The following is a 16,282-nucleotide window of genomic DNA, read 5'->3' as shown; positions in this document are numbered from 1 at the left end:
GCATGTCCGACAGCTTCCTCAGGTTTGCACATCTCGTGGTGTCTGCCCAGGGTCAGTTGGTCAGTCTAGTGCTGTGCCATGCCAGGGGTGGCATCCTGGCTGCTTTGAGAGAAGGATCTCCTGGGAAGTCGTAGTGTCATGAAACTCCAGCTTCAAGGGGAAGCCTGGTGCTCACCTGGCCTCTGCTACCCCTCCACGAGCAAGCAGGGATCCCTGGTCTCCATCAGAGCTGGGACACATGTACCTCAGGCAGCTCAAACCAAATCCATCTTCCAAACTTTCATTGCAGTGGGAAACTCCAAAGCATCCAAATAAAGCTCTACCAACTCCACCAATTCCTTCAAAGCAAATTTTTTCAGCATTTTTAATGTGACTCTGGGCAGATTTGCTGTCCTTGGCTCATTTCTCAGCTGGAGGTTTTGGGCCTTGCCAGGATGGGTCCTGGAATTCTGCACGCCCATCCCAAGAAGAGTGGAGATGCTTGACCAGGCTTTCTTGGTGGGTTCCTGGCAGTCAGTGAGCTGGTTTTCACAAGCACAGGTCGCAAGAGGAAAGCAAAATGAAGAAGGTTCAACTTGAACCTTGAGTTTGTCCTTGCTTTTGTGTGCAGCAACACATAAATAAAAGTACACCAGGTGGGCAAACCATTTTTTTCCTTACTTGAAAGAAATAGTAAAGGCACTCCAGCACCTTTGAGGGTAAGTTAGGGAAAGCCAAGAGGGAATACTGGCATGGGAGCCTGCCCCGACTTGAAAATTGCAGAGAGGAAAATAATTTTGTTGCTCACTAAATACTTGAACTGGCTTTTTAAATAGTGCTGTTCCTATGAAAGTGAAGTCTTTGGTGTATCACTTTCTTTCCCAATTAAAAACAGCCAGCAACGAAGCTTTATTTTCTTCTTCCCATGTTTCACAGGCAAAATGAACTCGAACTTTAGTAATTTTGTTCCCATAAACCTTCCCTAGACCTGCCTTGTAAGAGACACAAAACCTCTTTGTTAATGAGGTGATATTTGCACTGTGAGACCACTTTTCATCCAAGCAGCTGCAAAGACTTTGCAAACATTGATTTAAGCTTTAGAAACCTCAGGAGCTAGAGGATCAGTGTTTCAGGAAGGTGAGCTGACCTGGGCCTGGGGAGGGGATGAGGCATGTGATGGTGTCCTCCTGGATCAGAGCCAGGGAGAAAGCCCTTGTCTTCTGCTCCAGCTCCAGTGAGGGCTGAACTATGTGACTGGGCAGGCTTGCTTTTTTTAGAGAGGAAGATTTTGGGAAATCCAGAGGCCTGAGCTGGTCCCTGTCTGTGGCTGCTCAGCCAGCTCAAGGGTGCAAAGGTGTCCTAGGCCATTGCAGGGCACTGGGAACCCCATCCTCGAGAGATGGGCAAACCCATCACTTACTGCAGGATAACTTCTTGGCTACTTCACCTTGACCGTGTTTGCACATGCTCTGGACCACACATCCAGGACTGGAGCCTCTCCAGCTTCACACCAACAAGGGAGAATCATATTTTAGAAGCGGATTTTTTTTGAGCATCGCATGGATTATCCCTTCTGGATACACCGAGACACTGGGTTTCTCAAGGCAAGGTGGGGAAGGAAGATTTGCTTGTTAATAAAGCTGGAGGGAGGATTTAATTGGGTCCAGTAGTGTATTTTATTTTTGCATCTCAATTTGTATGGATTAGCACTTAAAAGATAAATCAATTTTAGCCTGACAGCTTAAAAGTAAAATCCCTGAAAGCTTATTGTTTTACTTCTAATACAATTCTGTAGTATCTGTTGGCTTCTGACATTAATTTATATTCATTTTCTTATTTGCTAAAGCAACATAGGCTATAGCAACCTGTCAACATCTTCCTTTCTTGTAAATCCCTGTTCTCTTGGGTTTATAATGTGGTGAAATTAGTTCCAGGAAAACTTGTGATGTGCAACACTTGAGTCTAAGAGAAATTTGTTTATTAAAGATTTGACCAAAACTGTTTTAGCTGAGATTGAATGGAACTTTGTGGGCAGGCAGGCTGTGAGGAGGCCACAGCTCTGCCATTCACAGCCACGTTCCCCCCTCTGCCCAAGCCATGCTGCCCAAAAGGAACGTCCTATTCACTTCCATGATCAGGGAGTCCAGGGCATGGTGGCCCCCTGGATCTGGTGGGTTAGTGATGCTTCTGAGAGAGCAGGGAAGGGCTGCAGGCAGCAGCATTGCCTGGAGGTTGCCAGAGCTTTAACAAGCCATTTAATGTTGGGAGGTTAAATCTAAAACAAAAATCAACTTATCTTGTCCCACTCATGGGGCCCGGGGCCATAAAATATGAGAAACAATCTATTAAGGAATTATGTTTATATCTGTATGTGTTGTCTCTCATTTCTACCTGCAGTTTCACTGGTCAGAGGGAAGGGAGGAGGAACACTCTCTTGTTTTTTTCTTGGTTGCCATTGGTCACATCTGGCTGTGGTGATTCCACAGTCTTACTGATGGTTCCCAGCTTTCTGCAGACTGAGAAGAATAGTGGTTTCTCCTAATTGCACCAGGAATTTACAGATAGGAGCATGCATGGGAAGAGCAGGAGAAGATGAAGTGATAAAGGGTGCTTGTGATGGTGCAGCTTTGAGAGATCATGGGAATCCTTTTGGAAGGATTGCATCTGAGCAAGAACTGTGTAGCGGCCAAAAAATCTTCTCAAATACCCACAGGTTTTTCATCTTCTAATAGGAGAATTGATATATTTACCTATTTTTTTTCTGTACCTTCCTTTCCTGTCCTTGACCAGGTCTAAAAAGTTTCAGTCCTTCATTGAGAGCTGCCTAGTGAAGAACCACAGCCAGAGACCAACCACAGAGCAGCTGATGAAGCATCCCTTCATCCGAGACCAGCCCAACGAGAGGCAGGTCCGCATCCAGCTCAAGGACCACATCGACAGGACTAAAAAGAAGCGAGGCGAGAAAGGTGAGTGCAGAAGAGAGGAGGGTTAGTGGAGAAGCAGCACCCTGGGCAGTCCTTGACCCCTGCCGTGTGCTTGGGGATCCCTGTTGTAGGATCCCAAGGCACATCCCTGTGGGCAAAGGGTGTGGGTAGGAGAAGGAAGGCAGAAAGGACCGGGTTGCTTGTGGTCTCAGTTCCCCTCATTCAGATGGCTGAGTTTGTTTGCAATCTGGTTGAGTTCAGTGGTGTGATCCCTTGTGTGACCACACTTCCTATGGTTTTGAGGTTGGATTGTTGTGCTTGATTTGATTCCTCTCAGTCCCTGAAATGAAAATAAATACTCATAACAAACCAGTGGGTGTTCATACCAAACAGACAGGTGACTGTCATTAGAGCTAATCAGTGTTTTTAAATATTCTTTTTTTCCTGATGAAAAATAGTGTGTGGTTTTCTTTTTTTTTTTTGTCCAGGTGGTAATTTCCACATGGAACATCTAAGCTTTGATTCATTAAAGTGCGTGTATAAAATATACGTTTACATAGATACGTCCTGGCATGTGGGAGGGTGAAGCTGCTAAGCTGAATTTTCCCCAGCTCACGTATTTCGTGCCCAGTCTGTTGATCTACGTGACATCCACGCTGCACCAGCGATGGCAAAGTTGTGCAAATGAACATCGAGATAAGACCCTTGCCCCAAAGCAATTCCGCTGACTAGGAATAACCTATTAAACTGAATGTTTTCAGTGAACTCTCCAAGCCCTATCAAAGTCCTCTGCAAGAAAGATCAGATAGCAGAAGAAACTTGTTAAAGTATTCAGCAGCTTGTGAACTGAATTTTAATTTGAAAGCTCATTTGTAGAATCCGGAAAATTAATATGTCGCTATTTCTCTTCTTATTGGTAGCGGAATTAATTTTTCATGCGTACCTTCCAGCCCCTTGTAATAGATTTCACTACAATCAAAACAATAAAATGGGATCCCAGTGAAGTATTAAATGTGTTTAGTCTGGCAAATGAAGGCTGGACCCTAGAGATGGAGAGTAATTGGATAAATGTGGGCCTTTCTTTTACTGTAATTCCCTTCATCCGATAAAGATGATATCCCAACAGAAACTGCAGTGTATAGCGCAACACTGCAGTGGGCTTTAATGTGGATATCTTCATTGCTTGGAAATTACATGGATTTGCATAGGAAGAGCATATGTTTAGGGAAAGAGGAGTTGGTACCTTCAGAGCCATGGTTAAATCCCACCCTCCAGTGACTGTGGCTTCAATAGCTTGTGGGGCACCTCCCACTGCAGAACCCTCCTGAAGAAGGGGGTCACTCACTGTCATATGGGAATAAATTCTAATTTCAAGGACACCCCCATCTTTGCATTGAGGGGCTGTGGCTGTCAAGGCTGTTTCCCGCTGTGCTGGTGCTGCCCATGGTGCACCAGCTGGGACTGCATCCCTCTTCCCAGCTGGCACAGGTTTGTGAGGTGCCAGCACCCAGGGAGACCACCTCTGCTTCCCTGGCCTTCCAGCCCCCCATAAAACCAGAAAATGAAGAGCAGTAATGCTGCTTATTCTTAGCCATGCAAGAAGAGTCTGTTCTGTATTCAGAGCTCTGGAGTTTTCAGCCTCTGAAAAAAACAAATGAGTCCAGCAAAGGGCACTGATGAGCTATTCTGTTCCTAGATGAGACAGAGTATGAGTACAGTGGAAGTGAGGAGGAGGAGGAGGAAAATGACTCTGGAGAGCCCAGGTAAGAATCAGCATTTCATTTCTGCCCTTATGTCCCTTTAGCTCTGTATAAAATCAGCTTGAATTATGGGCTCATATGAACTAGAAATGGAAAAAGGACACTTTGAACACTGAGTCCTGTTCCCTGGCAGAACAGAGGATATTTATCCTCACTGCTGGGTGGTGCGTGGGTATAAACTGATGCTCCAAATCACCTTAGCCAAAAGCTGGGGAAGACAACCTGGGTACCCCATTGCCTGTGGGACCTGCATCACAGCAGGATGCTGTCATGGGAATGTGGATATTGAGATATGGAAAAACGTGAGATGAAGTTAAAGAAGACTAAAATGTGGTTCCTTACATCCAAGTGTAACTCCCTATTTCCATGTAACTTTTCACCATGAAACCTCCCCCAGTGCCACTGCAAGCACCGTGGGGCTGGAACTTTCTTTGGTGACATTTTTCAGAGCTGTTGTAATTAGTATCAGGTTATTCCATTATTTCACCGAGATAATGTAGTATTTTAATAGCTGGCAGTGATTCATGCTAAGTGTGCTTTGTGCACAGCTAAATATAGTGTTGTACCACTGCAGCACCAGAGGCTTTGGTTAGGAACTTCATGTAAGGGAAACCTTTAGCAAATAAATGGTGGCCATGGCGGGCCATGGGCAGAGCACTGTGTCTACCACCCTACTCTGACACTTGCAGTCCCCCCATCCCTCCATCTTCTGCTGCCCACGCTCTGTTGGGTGTTTGGATGCTGTTTGGGTGGAGGAGAGAGGGGCCACGTTGGAAAATCACCTCCCTTGGCAAGAGGTTTAAGGATGCGGGGAGGGGATCTTCTCTGATGCCTCTGTCCTGTGCAGCTCCATCCTGAACCTGCCCGGGGAGTCGACGCTGAGGCGGGATTTCCTGCGGCTGCAGCTGGCCAACAAGGAGCGTTCGGAGGCGCTGCGGCGGCAGCAGCTGGAGCAGCAGCAGCGGGAGAACGAGGAGCACAAGCGGCAGTTGTTGGCCGAGCGGCAGAAGCGGATCGAGGAGCAGAAGGAGCAGAGGCGAAGGCTGGAGGAGGTAACTGGCCAGAGCCGAGCGATGGGCTGGCAAAGGCAGGCTTGGGGTGGAACAGTGGGATTTCTGGTAGCAGGTCCCAAGTGACTGTTCTCAGCCTGATTTAAGAAGGTCATGTCCTGGTCTCCCTAGTGAGTAATCCCAAACCTTTTTGTTACACTGGTCAAACCCCCCTGCTCATCCTTGTGGCATACCCACCTCCAACCACTCTCCTCACCACAGTAAGTGCTGCCAACTCTTGTGAAGGTAGTGGAACTGGTTGGATATAAATAAACCATTGAAATGCCAAACTTAAAGGGATCCCTGGAACTATTGAGCAGAGTTAACCCATTATTGGTGTGACAGTTGTATTCAGTCGAGATGGGCAAAACTCATACTGATCCAGGCACCTGTCAAGTTCATTATCGTTATTTGCTGCTGTGGACTGTTACAGTTGAAAAGAGGCTGAAAAGCTCAATTTGCCCTTTCCCCAGATCCATATGCCATTTGTGTCCCATTTAATCCCTAATTTCAACTTCAGTCCTCACAGTCCCTGCCAATTACAATTTCTCTTGCAGGGGAGGGGCAGATGCCTGCCTGACTTGTGCAATGATCCATATGTGCCCCGAAGGATAAGATTTCATTACCCTTGTCTTAACACACCAGCTACAAATGTGATCGGTCATAAAATTATCCACCCCATTTAAAATCCAGCTGCAGGATTTGACCGTGTGACTTTGGGTGTCCCTGAGCTGCTCAGCCTGGCCATGGTCTCTGTAGGAAGTGCTCACTTTTGCTTTAGCTCTTGGTTCTTGGATTGCAGAAGTTCACAAAAAAACCCCCAGGCTTTTCCCCATCTCTTGGGGTTTTGATGGGGTTTTGCACAAAGACACCCATTGCCTCGAAGTGAACTCATTCCAAGAGACTGATTGAAAGGTTCATACTTTAAGGGTCATTAAATTAGCTTTCCAAAGAGGTCACCAATATTTCTGAAGAAAGGATTTGCAGTAAATGGACTACTAGAGCAACCACCCCCTTAATTTGCACGAATCAGAGATCTGTTACTGTGGTCACCAGACTCTCCCTGTGCTGGGTAATGCCTGCAGGCCAGGGGCACAGACAGGAAGGAATTTCAGGCAGCTGATGGTGATGATGATGGTATGGCACCTCTTCGAGGTGGTCCTCTGAGCCCCTCCAGGGCAAAAATCAACACAGGCAAATCCCAGGCAAAGCATTTTTTCAGTCTGGTAAATATGTAGGTCTGTCCTGCTGTCAGAGAGCAGAGCACAGCATGTTCAATACTTTGTAGATCAGGCTTTGCTCCCTTCCCAAGGCTGGTGAGCTGCTTTGAGAGAGGACAAGGTTTGCACATAGATGTACCCTGAAATCCTCTACCCCAATGGATGTTTATCTGAGGACTGTTGAAGGAAGCCTGGCTCTGCCTTTGTCCCAGCCCTCTTGCTGCAAGCGGTACGGGAACAGAACAACAGCAGAATAAAAGCAGACACGAGATTAGCTGCAATCCTGTAATGAACACAATGCTTGCTGCTGTATTAATATGTTCTCTTCACATAGAAGAAAATTATTCTCTCTTTGCTGCTTCCCAGGCAGGTTTTGAATGGAGGACTAATCCCCTTGCTAAGCTGGCGAGCTCTGCCCTGAGTTACGGAGTCTCTGCCTTGCTGGGCCAGGCTCTGTGCAGCCCCCCAGGCTTTGCCAGTTCCCCCTGTTCTTTCCCCAAGTCATTAAAAGCTAATGCCACCATAGCCAGGATTTAAAACTAATGCCTCTGTTTGTAGTGGCTCTAACAGCTGCCTTACACCTTTCAGACCTAATTTGAAAGGGAGTTAGGTGCTGGAGCAAAGCTGACAAAGAGGTGTTTCCATGCTCCTGCTGTGTCAGAGAAGTGGGGAAAGACAGACTGTAGCTGAAGGGCATCCTCTGCCCACCCTGGTGTGACCAGCCCCATGAGCTCAGCCAGGATTAGGGCAGATGCTGGGGCCAGCTGGCAGCTGTGGTAGCCCCAGCATCTTCTCAAGTGCCCATCTTCTCAGGTCCATCTGGCCAGGTTTAGCTTCATCTGCATCTCCAGACACAAAGTGAGCTCTGCTCTCTATTAGACACTGTTTGCGTGGCAAGGAAGAAACAGCTGAGTTGCTTTGGTGAGGATTAAAGCAGGAGTCCTTGAAAGAGATATAGACCTCCTGTTGCAAATGCTGTGGGTTGTGGCAGAGGTGCTGCTCCCCAGCATGGCCAGCTGTGGCTTTGTCAGCTGCAAGGTGCTATATATCTGCTGTGGGAAAACCAGAAAAGTAGTAGATGCAGGGATCAGCAAACAAAGTTTCATTGCTGCTGCAGGGATATAGTTTGGTGTTTGTTCTTCCCAGATATTTTGGGGCAGGAAGCATCTGATGGCCAGGCAGAGGTACCCAACAGCAGCTGTCACAGCTGTGCTGACTGTGATATCACTGCCCTGAGGCGCCACACTCACTCCAACCACGTCACTGCAGTTTTGCTCCAGAGAGCAGCACTGCTCCAGCACTTGTACCCATCCCAACAGTACCTAAAGGCTTCAGCAGCAGTCAGGCTGCTGCAGTTTGGCCTCTGTGCTTTTTCCTCCACTAGCTTTGCACTAACTTTCATTGATGACTCTTGGCCACGGATTTATTTTGGTTGATGGGAACAGGATTTCTTCCATGCTGCTTTACGGTCCGACTAAGATGGGATGTGCCTCCAGCCAGCAGCACTGGACCAGCAGATCTCTGGGAGGAGAGGCCAGTGGAAGACTCAGATTACTGGTTTTTCAAAATAAAGTTGACCTTTAAAACCCAATAGAGCAACCAGGACACATAAACCCTTGGAGCTGGTGGCTTTTGGGGCTCCTAAGTCAGCCTGTCCAGTACCGCCAAGCATGTTACTGTGTTTATAGAAAGAGCTGTGACTTGTCATAAGACACTGTGGAGGTTGCCAGGCTGAGGGAGTGAGTTGGCATTTGGGCCCAAGTGCAGCTCCAAAAGGATTGACTTAGGAGGATGCTAAGCTCAGAAATGCCTGGAGTTAATTTGTACTGGAGATGCACAGCAAAAGAGCTGGAGAAAGGCCTGCTAGTGGGATAACTGGTCCATTCCTCTGTCAGTGCAGACCTTCAGGAGGGTTTTTTTTTGTTTTTTCTAGTCTTGTCTTTAAATACTGCCAGTGGTAAAGCTCCTACCATTTCTCATTCCTCACCCAGTAGAGCTCAAAATGAAGGGATCCCTTTTTTTCTGTCATCTAGATCTCCCTAAATTGGGATTTCTGAACCTATCACAAAGTACCTCCCATTTTAGGGCCATTTTGGGGAAACCTACCATCTCATAGTGTTGCTCCAACAATAGCATCAAATGCATATATTAAAAAGTCAAGTGAGGAAATCTTCTGGTGGTCTTTTGGTGCTGCCCCCAAGACCGGCTGCCATCCTTCGCGTGTCTCCTTGCATCTGTCAGACACTTGGGCCTCCTTTTTCAACAGCTGACCAACTTCCTTCTCTGAGGCTGAATCTTCTTCCAGGCAGACAAAGAGATTTAGATGTGCAGCTGTCTTTAATTGTGGTGGAAATAAAAAATGCCCAAGCTGGCTTTGGAACTGGGACCTTCATGGGAAATCAGTCGAAGTTTTGGGTTCCCTCGTGCAGAAAGTTGGTCTCGTGAATTTAAAATGTGCAGTAGAATTAACCCTCAAATGAGAGAATTAAATATCAATAGATCAAATAGCACTAAGGAAAATGCTTGTGTAGTGCAGAAGGGTTATAAGGCTTGAATGTATTTTAATTTTTCCCTGTATATACCTATATTAGATATATACAGCTCCCTAATCAGCCCTCCATTTGTTGCTGGCACAGAATGAGCCTTGATGCACTGGTTTCACCACTGAAACTCCAGCTGAGCTGTAGGAATAACACATCTTGGGGTCAGGAGCCTTAGGGATCCTGCAAGACAAATCTCTGTGCAGACCCCTTGGCAGCAGTGGGCAGATGGAGTCAGGGAGGGCTTTACATAACCTCATTTTTCTGCCATGTTGTGGATTTTTTTTCCTTTCTACACATAAAACAAAGGTCAGATCTTTACAGGGAATGTACAAGGCAAATCTAAGCATCTTGCTCTTTGCATGTGAGGTTTCATTTAGTGCAGTAAGAGAGCTGGATGTTCAAGGGATAAAAAAAATTGCTGAAGTTCCTGTATATTAATCAGCAGAAGACCATCTATTGGTAGCTCTTATGAAGCAATGCCAAAAAAATCAAGCAATTAATCATAGATAAATTTAGATTACCAAAAATGGTGGTTGTTATTTTTTTCTGCATGTGCAGGTGTCCTACAGCTTGTAGGAACATTGTCATTCAGATGACAGCCCCCTCTCAGTAAGATGGTACATGGGGCACTGCAGTGGTCCCAGCAGCATTCCTGTACCCATTTCCAAGGAGAGCTGTGTTAAAGCAGCTCCTGTAGTACAAGTATGTTCTAAGTCTTGCATCTCTGGTTTTTCTTTGGTTAAGAAACATGTAGAGCTCATAGTTTCTGAAGCATGAGCTTTTTCCTGCACAGAGCATCCTTTCATGATGATCCTGACTAAAAGCTCCTGCAATGGTTCAGAGCTTATCAGATCCCCATTTGCCATGGTGGGAAGTTCTGACCCAGTTTCTCTACCAGTGAAAAACACTTCTCCATGCTCCAGTGCTTGGTGTGTCAGGAAAGATGGTATTCCAGCCACGGTCACTCTTTCCCTGGTGGCTCAGATAAATGAGCCTGTCACAGCAACGCAACCACCTAGAATATTTGTTTTCATTTGTCACTTGGAATTCCCCTTCCACTTCTTTCCTGGCTCGTGCTGATGTTTGGGAGCAGCAGCCAAGGTTTCCAGGAGCCTCTTCTTGCAAGTGTAGGTGCCTCTCGGAGCTCACTGGGTTTGCTGGGTGGCGGCAGCTCTGCGATCGCTCATAGCCCTGAATGTGTCTGATCTAGCCAAGTGAGCTTGCTCCTTTGAAGTCCTTGTTTCATGCCAGGCCTCCAAGGGCCTTCCCATGAGAGATTTTGCCTTCGTGTGTCTTCTCTCATCAATATTTAAAACCTGTCATATCTAGTGCAGCGCAAATAAGATCCCATTCTGGCTTACAAGCGGCTACATATAGCTTTACCTGCAGAGTTATATAAATGCAGTCCTAATTAATTGGTGCTCTTGCCTTGCATGAATAATGGATCTGGGTAGTGTAAATACACACAGTAGTTTCAGGCTTGGAGAAATGTGGGAAGTGTGCACTAGCAGTGGGAGAGAGAGGGCAGAAAGCAGGGAGAAAAGGAGGCAACGAAAGAGAGATCTTTGAATCTTCCCCCGCTTTTTTTTCTCCGTTTCTATGAGCAGTTGTTTTCAGCTGCATCTCCCTGAGCTCAGTCCCTACTTAGAACAGGGTCCTCATCATCCCTTGCTGGAGGCTTTTCCCACTGCAGTGCCAGGTCCTCTCCAGATGTTTGCCAGCTGCTGAAGGGGGGCCGTGCTGGGAGGGCAGCGGAGCGGCTGCGCCGTGGCCGATTCAGCCCCGCTCTGCTGGGCTGCAGTGTTTAGCTGAAGGTGCTGGTAATGCGACCGTGACAAATGACTTGCTCATAATGTGACCTGACAAATCCGCTGTGGAGCTGGAGGGAAGTGCTGTGCTCCTGGCCTCGATAAATGTGAGTATTGCATCCTGCTCACAGCCTGAAGAGCCCGGCTGTGGCAGGTGCAGAGGTCTTTTAAATATCCAGAGGAACCTGTCTTTGAAAGAAGACTGTACCTGTGGGGCTCAATTCCCAGCTCCTGGAGTTAAATACGCTTTTAAGTGTGGAGGAAGCTGCTAGTTAGATGCTGCCTTACAGGAGAGAGGCCAGAAACGGGCCAAGCTCACTAGGGCCACTGGGCACATGGTGCCCTGGAAGGGTTGTGGTGTGCTGTTCCCTCCCTGTGAAAAAAGCTTTTGCCTCCTTCTTTGGAAGGGTTTGGATTTTCTTGCCTGCCAGATTGGGAATAAAGACCATTTGGGTGATTTTTATGTAAGAAATAGCTGTGGCATTCAGGGCCTTGCCTCCTGCCAGCCAAGCCCAGCCTACACAAGCATTATGTGCTTTATTCAGCTGTGTGATAGTTCAACTAAAAAAGCCAAACCGTTAAAACTCACCCCAAAACCAGTGTGATAGAGTTGTCAGTGGAAGCTCAGGGTGACATTTATTTAACCTGTTAGTCTAAAGATCTGTGCTGCAGAGGTCATGGGAGCAGTGACCATCACCTAAGGAGGTCATGGAGCGCTGCTGAAGCCAAGAAATCCCATGTGTTACTGTAAGTGCTGCCGAGTGACCGTATCCCAGTGGCGTATCCTCCTGAATTCCTAGTATAGAGTTCCAAAAACTACAGCCATCCCTACGTTTGCCCTGCGCTCTGCGAGGACGGGCGTACGCTCGGAGTAACACATGGATCCCCTGCTTACGTGGGCAGCGCGAGTGACTGTGCCTGGCATGGGACACGCCGGAGTCTGGAGCTGGCAGGTTATTTCAGGTTGGATGCAATTTTTCCTTCCCCGAGGCGAGTGGAACAGAATTGATAAATATGGCTATAGGTGGCACTAAAGCTGAGCTGCAGCCCAAGGAAGTTGTTGGAGTCCTTGCGTGGGGTAGCTGTGGATGTTACCTGTGGGTGAGAAGGCAGTGGCTCCTCCTGAGATTGAAATGCTGGGGTGTGTTTAAATGTTTGTTACAGTATCCATAGATATATCTATAGGCAGATCTATCTTTATGGGTATCTATCTATAAAGACATCTACAGATATCTGTCTCTAGAGAGAGAGACACACAGAGATATAGAATATAGAATAAAATAGAGAGAATATATATAATTACAATGTCTATAATGGATATGTATCTAATAGAGCAGATCTATCTATTAGGTATCAATTATAAATATATATATATTAGATCTACTGTATGAGAGGGGTATTCTGGAGATCTGCATAATATATATAATATCTCTATAGACAGATATTTATATTAGGGATGGATATCTATATAGAACATATCTATATAAGTATCTTTAGATAGATAAAGGTTTCAAATCCATCTGCACAGTGCCGGTTCCTGCAGAGCAGCAGTTTCAAATGGATATATCTTGGTCTCTGGATTGCTCAGCCAGCTCCTCAGCTGCTGGTCCAGCCCTCCCCGTGATTTAGTGGCATTGCCAGCTTCTCCAGTGCCGGCATTCCCACTGCAGTCTGCTCAGCCTCTGCATGTCAGTGACAGGAAAAGAAAAATAGGGAAAAAAGGGAGGAAAAAGGACCAGGTTTCTGCTTCAGCGGGCGCCTCCCGCTAGCTTGTGGCAGGAGATGATGGAGTCATGGCAGGTTGCAGAGCCCCAGTAGCCAGTATTGGCATTTGAGTGCCCTCTGCTGATGGTGATGTGATGCGAGGCTGCAGTGAGGGGCTGCTGTGCCGAGCATTCCAGCAGTTTGCTGAGAGCCCCTGCTCCCTGGGGAATCCCAAAAAACCCTCCTGGGTTGGTGTGGGTAGCTGCAGGAGTTAGGCTGGGTTAAAAGCAGGGGATGTGGGAGCTGCAAGTGTCACCCAGGGCCCCCCAGGATGATTCACAAAAGTCTGTGGGTCAGTTGTCATTACCACAAAATTCCCTGAATTGCTGTCAGCAAAGGTGCTACGGAGTGGAGCAGGCAGGGATGCGGCCCAGGAGGGTCAGCAGGAAAGAGTGGCCTGAGGATGGCAAGGGAAGCCCCCACACTGCTCATTTTGTGTTTCAGAAGGGAAAAGCCCTTGGATTTTGGGCCCTCTTTACTAGTTTCAGATCTCAACAAACATTAAGAGGAATGTGTTCCCCTCTTGACAGGCAGTAACTCCCCTGGCTCCCTCCCTCATCCTCACTGGGGCTGAGATGTGAGTTCCCCATAAGTGATGGGCTCATGCAGCTCCTGGGTGTCTAAGGCCTGATTAGGTGGGGACCATGCGCTGCCCTCGTGGCTTCATCTGCAGGTGGAATAAGAAATTATCCTCTGGTGCTCAGAGGATGGTCTGGGTTCTCCATAGCTAGTGCCAGGCATCAGAGTGCGTGGGAATGAAGTGGGATCAAGAAGGTGGGATCAGGAAGCCCCTCTACCACCCAGATGGACTGGCCTGCTAGCAAGGCATCTCCTTGGGTGAGTGGGAGCACTCTGGGTCTGTGGGCGAGGTGACATCCCAAAAATCATGCGAAAAAGGACTTTGAGCTCCCAGGGAAAAGAGTAGGGGTGCTGACCTGTGCCTCCTGCCCCCACAGCAACAGAGGCGGGAGAAGGAGCTGCGGAAGCAGCAGGAGCGGGAGCAGCGCCGGCACTACGAGGAGCAGATGCGGCGGGAGGAGGAGCGGCGGCGTGCAGAGCACGAGCAGGTAACCTGGTGGGAGCAGGCCTGTCGCCTTCAGCGTGGCTTCCTCTTCCTCTAATCAGGGATTTTCTTGTAAACACTCATTTTTTACTACTTGAGAGCAAATTGCTTAATTGTTAACACCGCGTGTGTTGCTTTCACTGCTGTTGTTTGTTTCCGTGTGGATCCACTTGCTGGCCCGCAGGTGTGGAGACACTTGATGCAGGTTTTTTCCACCCACTTGTTCCTGGGGGCAGATTTTTTGGTATTCCTGGGACATGTTTGCCGTTTTCCAGTGGTTTCCATTCTTTACCACTCCCTGTAGAGTAGTGGACACCCTGGGCTCTTTGGGCAGGGACCGAGGGCACCTGTGCTGATTGATCAGTGCCAGCACTCGGGTGGGGTGGATGCGGGTGCCCACCTCATTCTCTTACCTCTTGGGAAATACTGTCTCTTTTACCTTCTCTCTCTTTTTCCTTTGATCCTTGCTGCCCATGGCTCCAGGAGTACATCAGGCGACAGTTAGAGGAGGAGCAGAGACAGTTAGAGATCCTGCAGCAGCAGTTGTTGCAGGAGCAAGCGCTACTTCTGGTAAATGGGAGGCCCCGGCCACGCTGCCGCTTCCTGCCCGTGTCGCGTCCGCATGTGCCCACCTGCACCCATGTCCCCCAGGTGCCTCCTGCCATGCCCAGACATGGGGGACACCACATGCCTGGAGCCTCCTGTCCCGCTCTGTGGCTGCCAGCATGCCTTGATTCCCTGCCGCCGCTTCGGTGCACGGCTCTCGTTGCATCCCTTCTGCGGCGTTGGCATGTGTGTGCCTCCATGGGAGGAGCAGCCCTGATGCCTCCATGGGAGGAGCAGCCCTGGTGCCTCCATGAGAGGAGCAGCCCTGGTTGCTGCTGTGTAGTTTTGAAGGCTGTTTGCAGCATGTTGGGGTGCATTCGAGCTGTCGCGTGCCTGCACCCATCAAACCCACCCTGCCGTGTTGCTCTTCATGTTCCAAGTGAAGGCTCTTGTTTTAATTTCCTTGCAGGAATGTTGTATATTCACTTGTGTGCTGTTTGCATTGTAGATGTCCTCTTTTTTTTATTTAATTTGGTTTTGAGTTATCCTTTTTAGTGCTGGTAGCTGTTACTCTTACTGCATTTTCTTTTAATCCGCAGGGATTATTCTTTTTTACTCTTGCTATTAATTTTATTTAGGAAAAAGAAAAACCCTCACACAAACCCTTGTCTTCTAAAAAGGCCCTTTCAAAGTGATTTACTCCTTAAACCTCTTAGAGCTGTAGAGATTCAGAGAGATCACACAATTGGCTCTGCTGTGCAGCCCTTCCCAGGATCAGCGAATTGATCCTACAGAGGAGTTGGTTTTGGTTTGGTTTTGTCTGACCACAGAATCATGGAATGGTTTGGGTTGGAAGGGACCTTAAAGACCCACCTCATTCCAACTTGCCATGGGCAAGTACACCTTCCACTGGAGCAGGTTACTCAGAGCCCCATGTTGACCAGGTGATGTTTGACACCTCACTGGATTGATCCTTTGTTCTTCCTGTCCAGAAAAATCCTGACAAAGTCAATGGTAACTCCTAAGTGAATGTCAGCTCTTAAGGATGTCACAGGGTTTCCCTGACAAGGCAGCATTAGCACCCCCCATTCCCATCAGACAGGGCAGTTCAGCAGCTGCAAAGCATCGATGCTGGAGTCACAACTCTGAATTTGTTGTCTCTGCCCTCCCAGCAGTCTCTCCTCGGAGATGCTTTGCAGCTCAGTCCCCAAAGTCTTTCAAATCAATAAGCTTTTCCAGAAAAGAGCCTTTCAGATTCCCCAAACAGATAAATGTGCAGTCTGCAGGCTGGCCGGGCACCTTTGTCACTGTGTTTTCTCCTGGGTAGGAGTACAAGCGTAAGCAGCTGGAGGAGCAGCGGCAGGCGGAGAGGCTGCAGAGGCAGCTCCAGCAGGAGCGGGACTACCTGGTGTCCCTGCAGCAGCAGCAGCAGCAGCAGCGGCAGGACCAGAGGCCAGCAGAGAAGAAGCCCCTCTACCATTACAAAGAAGGGATAAATGCCAGCGAGAAGCCAGCCTGGGCCAAGGAGGTAGGGGAGAGCGAGGGGTGTGGGGGGAGCCAACTGCATCCACAGGGCTGGGCGTGGGGTTTGGTCCCAAGTACCCACTGGAGATTGTGCTCCACAGG

The 16,282-nt window shown here is 48.1% G+C and overlaps 1 protein-coding gene across 6 annotated transcripts in view; it reads left to right on the top strand.

Moving 5' to 3' along the window:
• Positions 1–16,282, top strand: part of TNIK (TRAF2 and NCK interacting kinase) — a 125,045-nt gene that overhangs the window by 73,330 nt on the left and 35,433 nt on the right. For 5 of the 6 annotated variants that reach the window (XM_025895841.2, XM_029962301.1, XM_029962300.1 and 2 more), the window contains exons 9-14: positions 2,770–2,945; positions 4,600–4,666; positions 5,511–5,715; positions 14,004–14,114; positions 14,594–14,680; positions 15,984–16,184. In XM_025895841.2, the coding sequence (XP_025751626.1) occupies positions 2,770–2,945; positions 4,600–4,666; positions 5,511–5,715; positions 14,004–14,114; positions 14,594–14,680; positions 15,984–16,184 (847 nt within the window). The remainder of the gene's footprint in view (positions 1–2,769; positions 2,946–4,599; positions 4,667–5,510; positions 5,716–14,003; positions 14,115–14,593; positions 14,681–15,983; positions 16,185–16,282) is intronic. The other variant, XM_029962302.1, reaches the window with a different exon arrangement.

This window comes from Manacus vitellinus, unplaced genomic scaffold (assembly GCF_001715985.3).
Source record: "Manacus vitellinus isolate BGI_N305 unplaced genomic scaffold, ASM171598v3 scaffold_45_pilon, whole genome shotgun sequence".
Classification (NCBI taxonomy): Eukaryota; Metazoa; Chordata; class Aves; order Passeriformes; family Pipridae; genus Manacus; species Manacus vitellinus.
This window is presented reverse-complemented; position numbering and strand designations above follow the sequence as displayed.